Raw genomic sequence first — 20,105 nt, 5'->3', positions numbered from 1 at the left:
GGATACCTGCCACTCCTTTTGCAGTGGTCCTGGTAGCACCATCAGTTGCTAATAAAAATAGTTTTCTTTAATGGCCATAGAAAGCTGTTTCCCTACCATGATAGAGCCCTGTGTCTTTTAAACCATGCGCACATATTATAGTTCACAGTTGAGCCTTGTTCCCATTGATACTGAGAAAAGACAAACATGGGTGCTATCACCGCATTTGTTATTTTGGAATTTCTGCAGTACAGTTAAGCAGAATCTGAAGAAGGTAGACAGGGAATTCCCTGGCGGTCCAGTGGTTAGGACTCGGCACTCTCACTGCCGGGGCCCAGGTTGAATCCCTGGTCAGAGAACAAGGATCCCACAAGCCATGTGGCGCGGGCAAAAAAAGAGAGAAAAGAAAAAGAAGTAGGTTGACAAACTGGAAAACAATAGTAAAATGAGATGATATGAGGAATAAAGCTTTTAGGACTTATAAAGCATTGAAAAGCACTTCAGACTAATAAAAATAAGTCATTGAATTGGCTTCATATAAGAAGATGTTTAATTATCTGTCTTTCACTAGTCATAGCCAATTGGAATATCTAATGATAGAAAGAGATAAGTGCAGTTTTACTCAGATTCCCAAGGAGGGTCTTACTGAGAAGGTGGCGTCCAGGGGTTGAGCAGATGGCGATGAGGGGACAACCGTGTGGACCTGCAGAGAGCTATCCAGGTGGAGGGAGCAACTGGGGCAGCAGATGGAGTGTAGACGTGGGCTTGGGACCAGGGCGGGGGGGGGAATGCAGAGCGGAGGGGGCCGGGAGGGGCTCTCGTCTGAGTGAGGCAGAGCAGTGTGGAGGCCTGGGCAGCAGTATGGAGCCCATATGGTGGGGGGCCGAGGCCGCACTGGGGAGACCAGTGATGTGATCTAGGTGAGAGCCTGTCGGGGGCCGTGGGTCGTCATGGTGGAAGTCAGGGCAGGTGGTCACACAGACTCCCTAGGGTGGGAAGTGAGGTGAGGCCCCAGAGGAGGTGGGACGGCTTCCCAGACCGTGGCCTGAGCAGCGGGAGGGATGCAGGTTCCTCACTTGAGGTGGGAGGGGGTGTGGGGGCGAGTGGACATTGTTGGGTCCGCAGTGCCTGGCAGCAGGGTGAGTGGACCTGCGGGCTGGCTGTTGGGGGGTGAGCCTGGAGCACAGGGGAGGAGCCTGGGGTGCGGCTGAGCCGGGGAGCCAGTGAAGGTGGTGGAGAGAACGTTTGAAGGAGGCAAGAGCAAGCAGCGTGCCCCACGTTGCCTCACGGTCGAGTGAGCATCGAGGATCGGCCGCTGGACTGGATGGCATGGAAGCCGCCGGTGGCCTTGGCAAGCGTGGTTCCTGTTGGTGAAGCCGGGTAAAGGCCTAATTGGCGGGCGCTCAGGAAAGACCGGGGGAGAGAGCTGGACGGAACCCAGCTGGTCTTGTCAGGCGCCTGCAAAGAAAGACAGCAGAAGAGCTGAGGGGAGGATGGACTCCAGGCCCGCTGAGGAGACGGAAGGGCTATAGCGGCTGGAAGACCCATCGGAGAGTGAGCGGGGGACGTGGCGGCGGGGAGGGGGGCAGTAAGACCAGGGAGGGGTCGCAGTGCTCTGTCAGGGAGGGTCTCTGGGCATGACTGTGGGAACTATGGCTGAGGCCAGAAGCCAAGGTCATTGGAGTAGGTGGAGGACTTTAAGGGTGTTAGAAAAATCATCCTCTTGGAATCACCAAGACTGATGTTGGAGAGATGACGGGAATGACAGTGACCAGAAACTTACATCTTCAAGGACAGGGAGGGTCTCAGGTGTGTGTAGAGCTGTGGCAAGAAGGAAAGGGCGTTGTATGGTCTGAAGACAGAAGCTCCAAAACTGGGGTTTGGGGAGGAAGTCATGTCACATGTGTGGATTTACTGCAGAACTCAGCAGTGACTCCAAAGGGTGTCTGGAAGGATGACTCAGGACGTGGGAGAACTCATTCAAACAAAGTTAACAACGTTGAAGGAGGCTACAGTGCTCCTGACAGCTTGGTGTGTTGTGAAGGCGGCACCTATGACCGATAACAGAAGGCAAGATTCATTCCCCACACATGGCGGGGTAACCAGCCATTCAGCAGTTCGTGGGTGAAAGGAAGGTAATGTAGAGCCTTAGCTAAAGACAGCATGATAAATTCCAGGTATTAAAGAAACGTTCTAAATAAAGCAAGAGAAAACGGAATTGAATATTTATTAGACCTCCAGCAGAGGGAATATTTTTTCAAAGTTAACAAGCAATAAGAGAAATCATTTTTAAAAATACAACAAAGGAGAAAAACTGACTTTACTACATAAACCTTCGACAGCATAGGAAGGTAAACTGATGGAATTTGCAGCTAAGGTCTGTATTGTCCATAGTCCATGGAAATTGCTAAGAAAACAGGTCTCCTTTCTGGAGTCTCAGGTGAGCATGTCTCTGCTCTAGGACTCAGGAAGTACAGGGGGGTCTGTGGTTTGCACGGCTGCCCCCCAATCCCACCCACGCTCTGAGCCCCAGAAGAGGTTCCTGTGCCTCCTTTAGCAGACACTGCATTCTCGTTAGACCCGCCAGCACAAATCACCTCCCAACAGACGGGGTAGGAACAGAGGAGTCCCTGAAGACAGCTTCAGACACACCAATGTGCACAGTCTTCATTTTGCGAATTAAAGTGGAACTTCAAACATAAAAATGTACTCAATAAGTTAGAAGGGAAAAAAATCATAATCCTCAAGCTAAAAAGGGACTTTTGAAAAGGACATTCTGCTAGTAGAAATGTGAAGAATCCAGACTCATGAAAATGCCCAGGTGCTCCGCCCAGGTTCCCACGGTGCGGCATCCATCTCAAACAAACGCCCCGGGGTGTGCAGAATGACGTGGGCACGTGTGCTTATGGGCATGAGGAACTGGAACCTGGTCCAAGTCCACTGCTGAGTTAGGTCTGTTCCGGGTCTCGAGTGCCCTCAGCCACGCAACGCGGAGCAGGACAGCGGGGCCCGGGCTCGTGCTCAGCACTGGCGCACACACGGGAGATCACGGTGCTGCCCGCGTGGGCCGTCTTGTCGAGCTGACTCTGAAGATTTAAATCATCCTGTGAGCAAAGGACTAGATGGCTCCTGACTGGCTGCTCTCTCTGTTTGTTCACCTCACCAGCCATCCCTCCGCACTCCCGGTGCCGCATCAGGCACTGAGGTTGGAGAAACCAGGGAGACCTTGGCTGTCACGCCGCGCTCTGATGAGGCCGGGTTAGGGTTGGAGAAGGTGGCTCAGCCGGCCCAAGGGCTGCAGACCCAGCCATGCAGTGGCACGAGTGCCACACTCTTGGCCAGGCCCTCAGTGCTTTGTCAGAAGGGAGTCGGGTGGGGCCGTTAGATGCTTCAGATCTTAGGACTGATTGCAGAACCTTAGTGGGGAAGTTCTTCAGGTTGGTTTGGAAAAGTCTAGTTATGATGGTCTCAGGTCAAGTCTCCTCAGGTGTGAGAACGCCAGGGGGCTGCTGACTGGCCAGCTGGCAGGGTGGAGCTGCGCCGTGTCCATATCCACCACCAGGAAAGAGACTCACCATTGGCCATTGTCTTCCAGATGTGATGGACGTAGCGTGGTCCCCCCATGACGCCTGGCTGGCCTCGTGCAGTGTGGACAACACCGTGGTCATCTGGAACGCAGTGAAGTTCCCAGGTCCGCACCTGTGCCCGGGCGGCCTTTCCGTGGGGCTGCCCGGCAGTGTCTGGAACGGGTGGGCTGGGTCTCCTCGGCTGGTGGCAGCCAGCCTGTCTTGTCAGTAACTCAGGTCTTCTTTATCAATCACATTTAAGGTTTAAAGAGAAGTTTACATTAAAGAAAAATAATAGTAACCAAGTGCCGGCATGGGTGTCCCTGCTGCAGGCTGTGCGGATGGACCCCTGGCACTGGGAGCCCAGCCAGCTGCCCTTGAGGGTGCGCCCTCCCACTCCGGGCTCTGGCCTCAGCCCAGTAGCCGTCTCCTCTGTGATGCCCTCGAGCATGAGCAGGCTAATAGATCCAGTTTTGCAGATCAGTTTTTCTGTTAACGTGTTTGAAGTCCCTACCGATGGCAGAGCCTGGGATGGCACTGCAGTTTGCAGCCAGTGAGATGCTTCTAGTCCCTGCCTGGTGACAGGAGCATGTTCTTCTCATAGGCTCGGGTCCCGGTCACTTGCTCTCTTCATCAGCTTCCACCATGTTTGGGGACTCGGCCCAGCCACCGTGGCTGGGGTGTTATTCAGCTTACAGCTCTCTGGGGTCCAAGCTCCCTCCCCTTTGTCCTCAGTGATGACGAGCAGAGGACTCACTCAGCGCAGGCCCGGTCCCCCAGGGAGGGTCACATCGGGAGGGCTCGGATGGGCACGGGCTCCTGTCTGGAAAAGAAATCATGGGCAGGGCTGCAGCTGCCGGCAAGGTGACGCGGCGCCTTTCAGCTCTGGCCCTGGCTGCCTGCCCCTCTGAGGGCATGTGCAGCCTCAACCCATACGTGTCAGCTTGGCTGGAGGGAAATGGGTGGTGCCCACCTCTTGGGTGAGAACAGACTCTTCTGCTTGTGCCCAGGGGTGGGGCTGGCCAGGGCAACTCCTGAAGCCCCTTCTGTTGGCCGGCCGACCCGTGGCCCGTTTCTAGACAGAGTCACTGTTTTCCCCTTGGTAATGCCTTTCCAACCTCACTTATTTGTCCTCACAGAAATCCTAGCTACTCTGAGAGGCCATTCTGGCCTGGTGAAGGGCCTGACTTGGGACCCTGTTGGTAAATACATTGCCTCTCAAGCCGACGACCGCAGCCTGAAGGTGTGGAGGACGCTGGACTGGCAGTTAGAGACCAGCATCACCAAGCCTTTCGATGAGGTAAGAGGCCCGGCAGGTCCCCCACCCCCGCCCCCTGCCTCCCACACGGAGCAGGGGCTGCCTGGGGTCCAGACGTGGTCGGGGAGCCCAGAGTCAGGTGATGAAAATCATTCACTTCTCAGAAGCTATTAAACATCCACCTTTGTAGTGAAAAGGCTTGTAGGTGTTAAAGCTGAAGAGTTTACAGCACACTGCCCCTTGGGGTGTGGGGGACGTAGAGGGTGGAGGAGGCTCTTATGTCTTCCTGAGGGCGCTGGGCCGTGATTGCTGACCTTCGCTCTGCAGGCCAGCCGGCTCCTGTGGAAGGCGTTAACAGTCCAGTTTGCAAAACATCTGGAGCTTGGACTGCACTGGCTTGTGTAGTATTTTACCATCTCTTCCCTCATTTGAGTTCTGATTTCACGTGGGACCAGAGCTCAAGGTCGCCACTATTCAGTGGACATTTCTTGAGTGCCTCCTGTGTGTACGGCTGTCCTGAGTACAGGAAATGAACGTGGATTGAGATGGAGTTATCCAGAGTGGGCAGAAATGGCTGGGGGTAGGTGGTGGTCACGTCAGAGAGGGCTTCTTGGAGGAAGGGACCTGAGTACGAAGTTTTGCAGGAAGAATAGACACCTGCCCACTGGTCAGGGCTGGCTGTGGAGAAAAGTGGGTATCACATGTTCAGCTGTCCCCCAACGCACAGAAGTTCCTGAACTGGATCCATGAGCCTGGTCCTTACCTCACTTAGTTCTGCCCTCCTTGGCAGCCACCTAGTGTGAGAGGACATGGGCTGCAGGCTTTGTGGAGAGCCACTGGGCTCCTGGGGCGGCTGCGGGGCGGGGGGAAGGGCAGGACAGGAATGTTTGGAATCCTGCAGGAGCTGGCAGCACTCTTCAGCCTCTGGGGGGGCTGTCCTGCCTTGGCTTGGACCTGGCTGGCAGTGGAGGCAGGTGTGTCCCCATGCTGCGCTCGGGCCCTGCCCTGTCCTGCCTTCCCCAAGGCCTGCGCAGCCTGGATCTTAACCCCTAAGCCTTTCGGACTGCCCTGGACTGACCTTGACCTTCAGGGGCTGGCTTTTAGCCAATGTCATCTCACTTTGCAGGAGGCATGGTGTGAAGAGGTGCCCTGCCTCTGCCTGGGTCAGGGGAACAGTGCCTTTCTCTTGTGCCATTTATGGTTTCTATGGACTTTACAAACCTCTTCTTCTTGGCTGGTGGCGTCACCAGGCTTTGGGCGAGGAGACAGGATTCAGAGAGCAGGTGGGGCCTGGTGGTCACTGTCTGCAGTGTAGAGAGAGGCTTGTGACCAGGCTTCCGAGGGTCAGCAGTGCTCTTTCTCCGCAGCAACACGTGGTCTGCAAACCTCCTGTGGGGTTCCCCAGTGCTGGGTAGGAAGGAGAAGGGGTCTGTGGTCAGATAGATTTGGCCCAGATAAGGTTGACAGTGGAAAGAGGTGGCCGTCCAGCCATCCCCTCAGCCTGTGCCGCCGTGCAGTGGGGGAGGGTAGAATGGCGCCCCTACCGGTCTCCTGACGGCCCCGCTGTCAGCTCACCCAGAGAGACTGGAGTCAAGCTGGCCCTGTAGCCAGCAGCTTGGGCGTGCTCCACCATCGTGAATTTGTACATCAGAGCTCAGTTTGATTTCTGGGGCCAATTTTGGTCACAGAGTTGGCCTTGGGCTCCTTTCGAGCACAGACGTTTCTTGCAGTGTGGAGGGACGACCCACGTGTTGCGGCTCAGCTGGTCCCCTGACGGGCACTACCTGGTGTCTGCCCACGCCATGAACAATTCCGGCCCCACCGCCCAGATCATCGAACGGGAGGGCTGGAAGACCAACATGGATTTTGTCGGGCACCGGAAAGCTGTGACTGTCGTGGTGAGTCCACTTGGCCTCAGGTTGGCCGGCCATCAGCGCCGCCCTAAGTGGGACCCTCAGAACCTGGGCAGTGCCGTGCTCCCCCGTCCTGGGTCATGTGTTGGACTGAGATGGTGGCCTCTGAGATTCAGCACACGTTGTTAGGTTCTTGTTTCATTTTAAATACTTAATGTTTCAATATTTTAAACTGGTTATACAAAATAGAATACATACCCATGTGCTTTATTGGCAAGTGGACGTGATGAATATGAAGTTAATATTTTATTTAATGTGATGAATGTCACCAGAACCAGACTTTGATTAGGACACGTGTCATCCTCAGCACAAGGCCTGCTGGGTAGCTGTGAAAGCGCAATGACGCGTGCCGGTGCCCGGGGCTGGGGGACACCTGCTAGGCTGGGATCCTGGTATGTCTCATATTTGGCGTAGGGTGCGTGCTTGATGCTTGATTAATTACTAATTAACCCTTGTTACTTGGTTTTAGAAATTCAACCCAAAAATCTTCAAGAAGAAGCAGAAGAACGGGAGCTCTGCGAAGCCCAGTTGCCCGTACTGCTGCTGTGCTGTCGGCAGCAAGGACCGCTCGCTCTCTGTCTGGGTGAGCCCTACTGTGAGCTCGCTGCTCTGCGGGGAGGGGGTGCCTGAAAGAGGAGAGACCCCCCACTTCTGGTGGTGCTCAGTGAGTGTTTCTGCCCTGAACCTGGGCCTGGCCAGGAGAGGCCACCCTGCCACCCAGCCAGAGCAGCTCTTGTGTCCAGACCCAGATCATACCTTCAGTAGTCAGGGCCACGGTTGGCATATTGTGTTGGCTTTCCTTTGAAAGAACTTGGTGTAGATATAGAATCTCCATAGTGGATCTACCTGAAGTACACAGCTCAGTACATCTGTCGTCAGACGTGTTTACTTCCGTGTAACTATTGCCCTGGAACGCTCCCTGCCCCTTCCCTGTCAGGACCCTGCCCCCAGCGCCCCCTCAGCCAGGGCAGCAGCACTAAGGATGTCTGTCACATGGATGAGCTTTGCCTGTTTCTGGACTTTATATGAATGGAGTCGTGCAGTGTTTACTTTTTTGCATCTTGTGTTCTTTTCACTTGGCGTAAAGTGGTTGAGCTTTGTGTGTGTTGCGTTAACAACAGTTTATTCCTTATCATTGATTTCCCCATAAGCAGAGTGGATTTGAAGTTTTAGATTTGGAGGTTATCCTTTGGCTGCATTTAGGACAGTTGCTTCTCACAGAGCAATCCTGTGACCCCATTTCAGACCCTGGACCTCGTGCGTCCTAGGCGGTTCAGGCGCATTCTTCCTGGGCTCCCCTGGGCCTGGGCTCCATCCCTGGTACTTTGACCAAAACATCACTGACGGGTCAGGTGTTGACAGAGGTCCCAGGTTTCTGGGGGGTCTGTAGGCATGTCTGTGGAAGGAAGGCCAGGCTGGTTCTCTTTGGGGAGTGGAACTAGGATGGGGCAAGGTTCTCATGGGTTCCAGGTGCTCAGATTCCAGTCCCATCCTCAGGACTAGGGCTGTCTTAGCGCCTCCTGCCCTCAAGGCGTGTTCCCACCCCAGCCCGCCACCCAGGGGCCCAGGACCAGTGGGCAGGACAGGCAGGGCCTGTGTGTGAGAGCTATGCCTGCTGCTGCTGTGGGAGTGTGGACATGTGCTCGGCCACGTGAGGGGACCAGATGACCCACATGCACGTGGGGAAGGCGGCGGGTACGGTCCCCAGATACAGGTTTTCACAGGATGTTGATGACACACTCATTCTGCATTAAATGAAAAAGCAGGCAACCATGTGCCTTACTTTAAAGAATAAAATATTTGTCCAAGACGGAAGAGAGGAAGAGTGTTAATAGTGGCTACCCTGGGGCCTGGGTCAGGGCAGCATGAACCTGTGTGGTGTGTGGCACTAGTCACATGGAGCCTTGGGTATGTGTATGCACCTGAACGTGAGCCTTGAGAAGGGGTGCTAGGTTCTATCTGAGGCTGTTTTCCTGTCCTGGGACCTGCCTTTGCTGCTGCATTCCCTGCCCAGGCCTTGGCATCGCATCCCTGTTCAGTAGGCCTTCTAGAACCCCCTCCTCCATTGCTGGTCTTGTGTGTATACAGCTGTCTGCCCTGCCAGGCCCGAAGGGGCAGACCCCATGCTGGCACACGTGTCTTTGGCGGGCGTGGGTTCCAGAGTCTCGGTGGTGGCCGTCTGAGTAGAGCTGAAGACACCCTACGTGTCAGCACAGCTCAGACCAAGCCTTCTGGATCTGGTGGCGGCAGCTGAGCAGAGTGGACACAGAGGGCCTCATTCATTCATTAACCTTTGCCGCCCTTTCCTTTCAGCTCACATGTCTAAAACGGCCTTTGGTTGTCATCCATGAGCTGTTTGACAAATCCATCATGGACATTTCCTGGTAAGATGGATTCTCGATTCGAGGCATGGTCTAGGAAAGGAGGAGCCACATGTTGGAGGTCAAGGCCTCCTGGGTGTGATTAGGGTTGGGCAGCCAGGATCCCAGGTGTCGCAGCCAGGACAGACCCCAGGGTGCTGTGCTCCTGGCCCTACTGGAAACCCCTGCTGAGACAGACTGGTGTTCGTCTGGGAAGGAGAGTGCATGATCCTGGTTGCACTTGGCTCTGTTGCTGCGTGAATCAGAGTAGTGTGGCTGTGGAAGCCGCTTGTTTCATGCTTCTCAGCGACCTCATTTAAATGTGCACTCCCTCGCAGTTGTTTTTTAATGCTTTCAAAAATGAGATAAATGAACATGAAACTCTTACAAAGCACAGGGTGAGAGATACTCTGTACATGTGCTGAGAACTAAAGGGCCCAGAGCTCTGTAGAATGGGACTGTCGCCCCAACCTCCGCCTCCCCATGAGCGCGTGGGGGCCTCTCCCCAGACTCTGCCTCCCCTGGGCCACTCCGTGGCGGGCGAGCACCGCAGGGCTTGCGCCTGGCTGCTGATGGCCATCTTTTCCAGGACTCTGAATGGGCTGGGCATCCTGGTGTGCTCCATGGACGGCTCTGTGGCGTTCCTGGATTTCTCCCAGGACGAGCTCGGAGACCCCCTGAGCGAGGAAGAGAAGGTAGGAGCACGGCCACGGTGGCTCTGAGGGACCTCCTCCTGTGACCTACACAGACACATTGTTTCCTGAAGCATTCCTAGTCCTTTGCCTCTTGTGTATTATAATCCTTGTCTTCTCTACAAGAGAGATTTAATTTAAAATGAACCTCTATTCATGTCAGAAATCCATTCTATTGGGTTGGCCAAAAAATTCCTTTGGGTTTTTCCGTAACATCTTGCGGAAAATAGAATTGAGTAAACCCGGGCATCTCCTCTTGAGCTGATAGCCACCCTGGGAGGTGTTCACGCTGGGAGAGTGGGAGTGGCTGCCAGGGCTGCTCACGTCCCTTCTCCATTGTCCTTTGCTGACGTACTGGCCTCGGGTCAGCAGTTACAACAATGTTAGCAGTCCTTTCCTAGCACTTACTGTGTGCCAGAACCAGGGCCACGTTTCTTCACTTAAATTACACAAAACCCCTCCAGGCAGGACTGGTCCTGTTTCACTGAGGAGAATAGCATGTGACCCTGAGGTCTGAGAGTGGAAGCATGAGCCCATCCGCAGCTTTGGGGCCAGGCCTCCTCTCTGCCATGCTCTGCCCAGGACAGGGTGGCCAGTGCTCATCCTCGGGGACTTGGTGACAGGCACTACTTTTCCTGCCTCAGACTAGGAGCCTGCCTTCCTGCAAGTGGGCCCACACCAGTATGTGGGGGCAAGAGGCTCCGAGAGCCCAGGGCAGGCGGCAGCTCTCCCCTCAGGGTGCATTGCTGCTGGGAGACCCCTCTTAGGCTTCTGTGGGGACCCCCACTACGATGTTACCCCTTGGGCTTCAGAGTCGGCCTTGCTCACCACAGTGGACTGGCCTGGCACCCACGGTCACTTGTCAGTGGGGGGACAAGTGTGTCCGCAGCCCCAGCTCTTCCCTCCACCGGTCACTGTCGTCAGGTGACCTCCCCTCTCCTTAGAGAGTCGTAACCCATCTTGGATGCAGGCAGGGCCCCTGCATTTGAGGAACAGTAGGGCCGAACTCCGAATCCTGCCTTGAGATTCCAGGGGTGCCGGGGAGGGAGTTTTGGCCACAGGCAGGCACTCCAGGTCCTACGGAGTGGGCCCCAAAGCTGCCCGCCCAGCATCCTTCCTGTGAGGCAGGTGTCCTACTGACCTCTGCTTTGGTCATTAGCACACCATGTGAAAGTCTGCTCCTTGTCACACTGGCCACTCCAGTGTGCTGGGGCCACCGTCCCTGCCCTCACACAGCCTGGCTTGTGGCACAGGGCTGCCGAGACCAGGGAAGGTGGGACTGGCCCTGCTCGGAAGGGTCAGGACGTGTTGGGGGCAATGCGGGCAGAGAAGGGTTCCCCTAGGCCTGCGTGCCAGGCCTTTCCTTGCTCTCAGGGGCTCTGTTAGCGGCCCCCATGGCGACCTCCAGCCACGTGGGGCTGATGGCTGCAGCTGGAGCAGTGAAAGCAGCTCTGGGTTTCAGTGTCTGATTCCCAAGAAGTGTTTGGGGTCCTTGGAGTGATTTAATAGCCTTACATTAGCAATTTGAATGCGTAATTTCAGTTCAGCAAATGTTTGTTGCTGTTTGTTCTGCACCAGACCTGCTGTAGGTGTTTTCCTGAGGGTTACGCATCTACTTTCATCCCTGAAGGCTGTAAACATCAAGGGAGGGTACAAGGGCTCTCCTGAGTCATCTAAACAGGCAAACAGGGTGGGAGGTTTCAAGAGAGCCAGCGTCCAGGGCTCCGGGACCCTGCCCAGGGGTCTCTCGCTCTGAGCCGGGGGCCAGCACGCAGCTTGCCCACTGGTGGGCAGTGTCCTGGCCAGTTTGTTGCACTTCCCTCTCTCTGCCTTCTCTAGAGCCGCATCCATCAGTCCACCTACGGCAAGAGTTTGGCCATCATGACCGAGACCCAGCTCTCCACCGCCGTCATCGAGAACCCCGAGATGCTCAAGTACCAGCGGAGGCAGCAGCAGCAGCAGCTGGACCAGAAGGGCTCTGCGGCCAGAGAGACAGGCTCCGCTACCTCGGTTGCTGGTGTCGTCAACGGGGAGAGTCTGGAGGACATCAGGAAGGTGAGGGCTGGGCCCAGCGACACTGAGGACACAGGCATGTGCCCAGGGGCGGCACAAGGCCAGGAGGGCAAGAGGCCGTCTAGACAGTGCACAGACATGGGCAGGGAGCTGGGAGCCAGCAGGGGGCCACTCGGCCTTATTGCCTTTGTCTGCGTGTGGCAGCAGCGGGGCCCAGGGCACCTTATCAAAGGCCCCGCCCCAAGGAGATCCAGAGGAGAGCATCCTTTGGGGGAACTTCAAACCTCACCTCTAGCCTTTCTAGGAGATTCTAGATACTGAGAACAGTGGGTTTCAGGCTCTGCCCTCAAGAGACGTCTGTTGACTCCCCCTTCTTCCTCTGGAAGCCCATGTTTCCCTGGGGGGTCAGGGTGGAGATGGGAAGGGAACAGGACAGATGTTGGGAGCTAAAACCCTCTCCGGGAGCTTGTGCAGGGTGTCACACTCCCCAGGTGGTTCAGACACAGTGTGTGACAAACCCTGGGTTGTGAGCCTTCATTGAAAGAAAGTTTGAAATTGTGGCATAGAGACAGGGGTCTCATCTGTTAGCTCCCTTGTTTAGCCCCATGGCTGCTGGGTGCGTGTGGCTGGCCGGGCATGTGCTCACGGCTCCGGGAACCTGGCCAGGTGGGAATTGGAGATAGAAAGGAAGATGTTGGAGCTGGTTCACCTGGGAGCGTCTGTCCTTGATGCCTTACTGTCGAGCACACACCCTGATAAAAACGCTTATTCTTTGATGAGTGGCTTAGTTTAGTTGTATCTGAAAGGCCACAGAGGAGTTAGAATACATTTCATTAGGAGTCTTATTTGTTGGTATTTGGAGATTCAGAAATGTTTCCATTCCTTTATGTCTCTCTACTTTGCCAGAATCTTTTAAAGAAACAAGTTGAGACTCGGACGGCAGATGGTCGGAGGAGAATCACGCCTCTCTGCATAGCACAGCTGGACACCGGGTACTCGTTCACTCACCAAGCTTTCTGTGGCCTTCTCTGGGAGGTCTTCCTCTCTCCTTTTGCCAGGTAGCACTATCATAACCAGGACTTCACAGGCTCTTGGGCCAGCCTCACCCACAGAGTCTGGAAGTGAGTTGATTCCAGCTTCCCAGCATCCTCAAAGCCTTGCGCTACTGCAGAGCCCTGTGCACACCTGATGGTGGTGCAGGCAGGTGGGGAGGCTGGCCCTGCTTTGTTGAAGATACCAGGCAGAGAAAAGTCAGACTGATTTTTTTTTTTTCTGTTTCTCTTTCCACTTTTATAGCCTTCTCTTTCTGATTAAGAAAGGAATATGTACACATTGTGGAAAACAGTAAAAGCACAAAGATACGATCACTGTTAACGTTTTGGTGTCCGTATCTCCTGTTTGTTCCTGTATCTTGACCTTGCATCCATTTTAATAACTCCTCTGAAGCATTGGTTTGCTGACGGTCCAGGTGCCCCACCTGTGAACGCACCATGATTTACTTAACCAGCCCCTTAACTGTGGACGTGTAGTTTGTACAGTGTTTTGTGACTGTAAATGAATCTCTGAGCACACCTGTGACTGTTCCCTCAGGACACTTCCCAGAAGTGGACTTGCTGGGTGGGGGGTATATTTCCCTGATGGAACAGAGAGGGCCAGTGGATTCAGCTGGATTTGTCCTTGTCTTGGCATCTGTCATCAGGCTTGCTTTTGTATTGGTCATTCTCTCCAAAGTGAGATATGTTGATTCAAAGGGTGATAAGGCCCCATGTGAGAGGAATAGGCCAAACATCAAGATGACTCACTCTTTTCAGCCTGTCTACTCAGGGCACCACACACAGTAGTCCTCTGCATTTCCCACTAGTTCCTCCATGAGCTGTTCCAAATCTTCCCTGAAGTCTGCAGAGACCTTCAGTCACGTGATGTGCTGATGGCCTCCTCATGTCAGGTGTGCAAGTGCCGAGGACCTGGAGGGAAGTGACCTGACCAGGTAGAGCCAAAATCAACTTCCAGACTCCTCCCATAGAGTGGTTTTCCCTTGATCAAACCTTTTTCCCATTATGAACCTATGCAGAGAATGCCACCTGCCCACCTTTATCAGGCCCAAGTGAAACCAAGTATGTGACAGTGCTTGAACATTTCAGAGCTTATGAGAATGAGGCTTGTAGAGGTGGTAGAAGTGGTGGTGGCACTTTTGTTCTGTGGATCCTTCCAGGCCTCACCTGGTGAGGAGGCAGAGGTGGTAGATGACTTCCTGCCTGGCCTTGAGCCAGCTTTCTGCCATGGGGCACATATTTCTGGCACTAGAACTTGATTCTTTTTTTCCTCTTGATTCCCATGTCAAAACAAGTAGCAATGGAAGAGGTAATTATTAGCTTATCTAATCAAGAAAGAAAAGAGAAGTTGCACATATTTAAAATAGACATAAATGGGAAATAATCAAAGATGAAGAATAAATCAAAAGGGTGAAAGACATCTTTGCTGAACTCTGCAAATAAATTTGAAAGTAAATTATTTGGGGGAAAAAAAATAACGAAAATTGAAGAAAATCTGTACAGATGAATTATTATAGAAGAAATAGAGGACACTCTCAAACAGTTAACCTATCAAAGGCCACCAGAGTAAGACGGCTTGACAGGAAAATTCTAACAAACTTAAAGAACAGCTCATTCTAATACTATTGAAAATATTCTAGTGCTTTGAAAAAGAAGGAAAGCTTGCAAAATCTTTTTTTTTAATGAACACAATATTGAAATTTCATAATCAAAATGTGACAAAGATATAGTAAATTTCTGATCAATCTTATATCCAAATGTCAATGCAAAATCCTAAATAAAATCATCACAAACAGAATGTTACAATGTGTTAAAATGCTAATACACTATAAACAAGTAAAATTTATTTCAGGAAAGCGAGATGCTTCAAATGATTTGGGGGAACTTGATTTACTCCTACATGTCAGTAGATCAAAATAAATAAATTATATGATCATCTCTGTAGGTGCTTAAGAGGCATTTTTATTAAACCCAACATCATTGTTATTTAAAACTCAGTTAAATGGGAACAGATAGATGTTTGTTAAACTTGTTAAACTATCTTACTTCAAATTAAATTTAAGAATTGAACACATGTCTACACCTGTGACTGTAATTTAACATTGTTCTAGAGATCCCAGCTCCTATGGTTAGTTAAGAGAAAGAAGAAATTAGAAAGGAGGTGGTAAATGTGTCATTAGTCAAAGATGGTATAATCTGAAAGAGAATCAACTGGAAAAACCACCATAGACAGTAAAAGAAGACAGTGAGATGACTGGGTGCAACATAGCAAGATCAATTAGCACCAATTACCTTTAGAAGATGCAAAGGAAGAAATCACTTTCACAAATGTAGTACCTAGAATGTAACAAGAAATGGAGATCTTTATGAAGAAAAAATTTTAAAGTCTACTGAGATACCTAAAAGAAAATTCACAGAAATGCATACCATTTATTAGATAGGATGTCTCGGTATCATAAAGATGACAAATCTCCCTCAGCCTATAAATGTAACATGAGCCAATACAAATAACCATATGAGTTTTCAGCATCAGACAAACTGATTCTGAAGTTCTGTGAAAAAGTACATAGGAGTAGCTAAAATATTTCTGGAAAAGATTAATCAGGAAAGACTAGCCCCACTAGAAATTAAATCTTACAAGCTATAATAATTAAAATAGTGAGGTACTGACACATGAATAGAACAGTGGAATACAATAGAAAACTCAGAAATAGACTCAAATATTTATGAGAACTTTAAAGGTAATATTTTGCATCTGTGATGAATCATTACCTAATTCAATAAATGAAGTGAGGAAGTGATATTCTCTAGAAACAAAATTGAAGCCCTACAAGAATATGCAATGGAGAAAAGACAGTTTCTTCAGCAAGTGGTGTTGAGAAAGCTACACAGCCGCATGTAAATCAATGAAATTAGAACACTGCCTCACACCATATACAAAAATAACTCAAAATGGCTTAAAGACTTAAATATAAAACATGACACCATAAACTCCTAGAAGAGAACATAGGCAAAAATTCTCTGAGATAAATCGTACCAATGTTTTCTTCAGTCAGTCTCTCAAGGCAATAGAAATAAAAACAAGGGCTTCCCTGGTGGTGCAGTGGTTAAGAATCTGCCTGCCAATGCAAGGGACACGGGTTTGAGCCCTGGCCCGGGAAGATCCCACATGCCGCAGAGCAACTAAACCCATGTGCCACAACTCCTGGGCCTGAGCTCTAGAGCCTGCAAGCGACAACTACTGAGCCCATGTGCCACAACTACTGAAGCCTGCGCACGTAGAACCCGTGCTCCGCAACAAGAGAAGCCCACGCACCACAACGAAGAGCAACCCCCACTCACTGCAACTAGAGAAAGCCCGCACACAGCAACGAAGACCCAACACAGCCAAAAAAAATAATAAATTTATTTTTAAAAAGAAATAAAAACAAAAATAGATAAATGGAACCTAATCAAACTTACAAGCTTTTGTACAGCAAAGGAAATCAGGAACAAAATGAAAAGACAGCCTACAAACTGGGAGAAAATATTTGCAAATGATGCGACCGACAAAGGCTTAATTTCAAAAATACAGAAACAGCTTATGCAACTCAATAATAAAAAAAAAACCCAATCGTGGGCTTCCCTGGTGGCACAGTGGTTGAGAGTCCACCTGCCAGTGCAGGGGACATGGGTTCATACCCCGGTCCGGGCAGATCCCACATGCCGCAGGGCGGCTGGGCCCGTAAGCCATGGCCACTGAGCCTGTGCGTCCGGAGCCTGTGCTCCGCAACGGGAGAGGCCACAACAACAACAACAACAAAAAAAACCCAATCGAAAAATGGGCAGAAGACCTAAACAGACATTTCTCCAAAGAAAACATACAGATGGCCAACAGAGACATGAAAGGATGCTCAACACCAATTATTAGAGAAATGCAAATCAAAACTACAGTGAAGAACCACCTCGCACTGGTCAGGATGGCCATGATTAAAAAGTCTACAAGTAACAAATGCTGGAAAGGGAGAAAAGTGAACCCTCCTACACTGCTAATGGGAATGTAAATTGGTGCAGCCACTATGGAGAATAGTATGGAGGTTCTTCAAAAAACTAAAGTAGAGTTGCCATGTGATCCACCAATCCCACTCCTGGGTATATATCTGGAGAAAGCAATAATTCAAAAAGATATATGCACCCCAATGTTCATAGCACACTATTCACAGTAGCTGAGACATGGAAACAACCTAAATGTCCATCAACAGATGAATGGATAATGAGGATGTGGTTTATATACAATGGAATATTACTCAGCCATAAAAAAGAATGAAATAATGTCATTTGCAGGTACACGGATGAACCTAGCGATGGTCGTACTAAGTAAAGTAAGTCAGAAAGAGAAAGGCAAATACCATATGATATCACTTATATGTGGAATCTAAAATATGACACAAATGAACCTATCTACAAAACAGAAATAGATGCACAGAAATAGAGAGCGGACTTGTGGTTGCCAGCGGGTAGGTGGTGGGGGAGGGATGGATTGGGAGTTTGGGATTAGCAGATGCAAACTATTATATATAGGATGGATAAACAACAAGGTCCTACTGTGTAGCACAGGGAACTGTATTCAGAATCCTATGATAAACCGTAATGGAAGAGAATTGTGTGTGTGTGTGTGTGTGTGTGTAACTGAATCACCTTGCTGTACAGCAGAAATTAACACAACATTGTAAATCAACTATACTTCAATAAAATAAATTTAAAAAAACATTTGGAGCCCTATCTCACGCATTAAAATTTTGCACAGCTCAGAAATTTTTCAGAGAACATTCTGAACATCTCAGAGATTTTTTTAATGTTTAACTTTTTTATTATTTAAAATTTTAGAATATTCCATAGAAGAATACTTTCATAATCTCAGAGGTAAAAAAAGTCTTCAAAACACAACATCCTGGGGAAAATATTTCCTGTCCATATAGGAATTTTTGAATATGTAAATAGGTCTTACAATCAATAATAAAGACCAATAACCAAATAGAACCATGGATGACAGATATGAACAAACAGCTCCCAAAAAAGGGAAATCAGATGTTTCTAGATGAAAAAATTTCAACCTTGCATCAAAATAATGGCAAATTAAAATTGTAGTAAGATACTATTTTTCATCTCTCAGATTATCAGGTATCAAGAAGTTGGTAAAGGGCTTCCCTGGTGGCGCAGTGGTTGAGAGTCCGCCTGCTGATGCAGGGGACACAGGTTCGTGCCCCGGTCCGGGAAGATCCCACATGCCACGGAACAGCTAGGCCCGTGAGCCATGGCTGCTGAGCCTGCGCATCTGGAGCCTGTGCTCCGCAACAGGAGAGGCCACAACAGTGAGAGGCCCGCGTACCGCAAAAAAAAAAAAAAAAAAAAAAGTTGATAAAACCGTTGATGAGGGTTTGGGGAAATAGGTACCCATGCACGGCTTGTGAGGTGAACCTCAAAGCAGGGCCCTTGAGAACTATTTATCCAAAATCATCGATGAACATTCCATTTGCTGCTGCAGTTCCTTCTAGGAATTTATCCCACGTAACGTATGAAACAAGTGGGATGACAGTTACAACAGCAGGCGTCTCTGTGTGTGCCCCGTGTCATGCGCTACAGGAAGTACGTTAGTCCAGACAGCGGCCTCGTGGGGAGGGTCCTGTCATCTCTTTTGCAGACATGGTGGCTGAGGTGCCCAAGGCCTCAGAGCCTGTGCATGGCTGAGCCATGATACCCAGGGCCCTCAGCCGGCACACTGCAGTGTTTGTTACAGAAACACCGGGAAACCGTCCAGCTGTTCCTCACAAGAGGCTGGTTGGGTAAACCATGGCACGTCCACGCTGCCCATAATGAAAGGGAGGCCCACTCTGTGCACTGTGTTTCCCCAGCCCCAAGACACATTTGCACATGGTAACACCTCTTGAGATCAGAGTGCATCTTATCAGTGACACCTGACAGTTATAATCAGTCAGTTTTTTTCTTTCTTAGTGGTATATAAAGTACCAGTTCATCTTAGATCTAATTAAATGTCGTGTATGGAGTGATTTTAATTTCCTTTTTACTTTTCTGTAACTTACATAGAAATTCTGCCATGAAAATACATCGCCATTGGACCCAGAAAAAAATTTGCTTAGGATGTGTAAGTACTCAACGTGGTGCTTGACGTCCAAGGCTGACTTTTCTCCTTCTCGACAACAGGGACTTCTCCACGGCCTTCTTCAACAGCATCCCGCTCTCGGGTTCCCTGGCAGGCACCATGCTCACCTCTCACAGCAGCCCGCAGCTGCTGCCGCTGGACTCCAGCACCCCCGTCCCCTTCGGCACCTCGAAGCCTTCCACAGAGCCTGTGGCGGCGACCGGCACCAGGCCTGCGGGTGATTCTGTCAGTAAGGACAGGTGAGTAGGTGCCAAGCTTGGTCCTGTACCTGGGCAAGTGCGGTTTGGACAGTTCCAGGGACACTTCGCGGCCTCTTCAGTAAAGAAAAGAGGCAGGTGCTTGGTTTCAGGTGAGGGCCTGCTCAGAAGGGAGCCTTGATCAGGAGAGTCTGATGATTAGGGCCCTGAGGACTTCATGTCCTGCGGGAAGATGCAGTCCCAGAATGGGAATACTAAGGATGGCAACTGGCCCGTGACACGTCACCTGTCACGGGGCCAGCCCACCTTCGGCCGGCCTGCTCATGTGCCACGGCACAGACTCCCCTTACACTCAGAATACATTTGCTCGGGGAGCCCATTGTCTTCACTGGCCATCACGTGGAAACCAAACTAGAAGTCTGAAAGGACCAGAGGAGCGTGACTAAGAGCCAAGAGCCATTTGCCCAGCGCCTGCTCTGAGTGACAAGCTGTGCCAGGCCCGACGTCTGCAGGGGTTGATTGGTGGGTCCTCGTCTCCGGGGAGGATCTAGGCTGGTAGGGGAAGAGGTAGCCACAGGGGTGCAGGGCTGATCCTCTGAGGGCCTTGGCAGGCAGGTCTCAGGAAGGCTTCTCAATTAGGCTGAGCCAGGGGACGGGGCTGGGGAGTAGGGGCAACAGCGAGAGCAGAGGCCTGGAGCCTGAAGAGTGGTGGGCGACAGGAGGAAGGCTGGCTTCTCCCTGGAGTGGACACACAGGCGCTGGGACTTGCACCTTAGGAAACGACCAGCAGTGGGGCCCAAATTTAGCTGCTGCACTGGCACACAACTGACACTGTCAACGTGACCCTCCATCACCAGGGACAGAGCCGTGCATTATCACAGCTCCTGCCTCTGGTGTCATGGCTGTGGAGGCATG

The 20,105-nt window shown here is 51.0% G+C and overlaps 1 protein-coding gene across 9 annotated transcripts in view; it reads left to right on the top strand.

Moving 5' to 3' along the window:
* Positions 1-20,105, top strand: part of HIRA (histone cell cycle regulator) — a 74,786-nt gene that overhangs the window by 22,399 nt on the left and 32,282 nt on the right. For 7 of the 9 annotated variants that reach the window (XM_073790425.1, XM_073790424.1, XM_073790423.1 and 4 more), the window contains 9 exons: positions 3,575-3,670; positions 4,685-4,845; positions 6,534-6,701; positions 7,186-7,299; positions 9,030-9,100; positions 9,666-9,771; positions 11,608-11,823; positions 12,688-12,773; positions 19,035-19,232. In XM_073790425.1, the coding sequence (XP_073646526.1) occupies positions 3,575-3,670; positions 4,685-4,845; positions 6,534-6,701; positions 7,186-7,299; positions 9,030-9,100; positions 9,666-9,771; positions 11,608-11,823; positions 12,688-12,773; positions 19,035-19,232 (1,216 nt within the window). Of the gene's footprint in view, positions 1-1,105; positions 1,534-3,574; positions 3,671-4,684; positions 4,846-6,520; positions 6,702-7,185; positions 7,300-9,029; positions 9,101-9,665; positions 9,772-11,607; positions 11,824-12,687; positions 12,774-19,034; positions 19,233-20,105 lie in introns of those variants that run through there. The other 2 variants (XM_073790428.1, XM_073790429.1) reach the window with 2 other exon arrangements.

This window comes from Tursiops truncatus, chromosome 13 (assembly GCF_011762595.2).
Source record: "Tursiops truncatus isolate mTurTru1 chromosome 13, mTurTru1.mat.Y, whole genome shotgun sequence".
In the NCBI taxonomy this organism is placed as follows: domain Eukaryota; kingdom Metazoa; phylum Chordata; class Mammalia; order Artiodactyla; family Delphinidae; genus Tursiops; species Tursiops truncatus.
The sequence above is the reverse complement of the archived record's forward strand: the minus strand, read 5'-3'. Positions and strand labels throughout refer to the sequence as shown.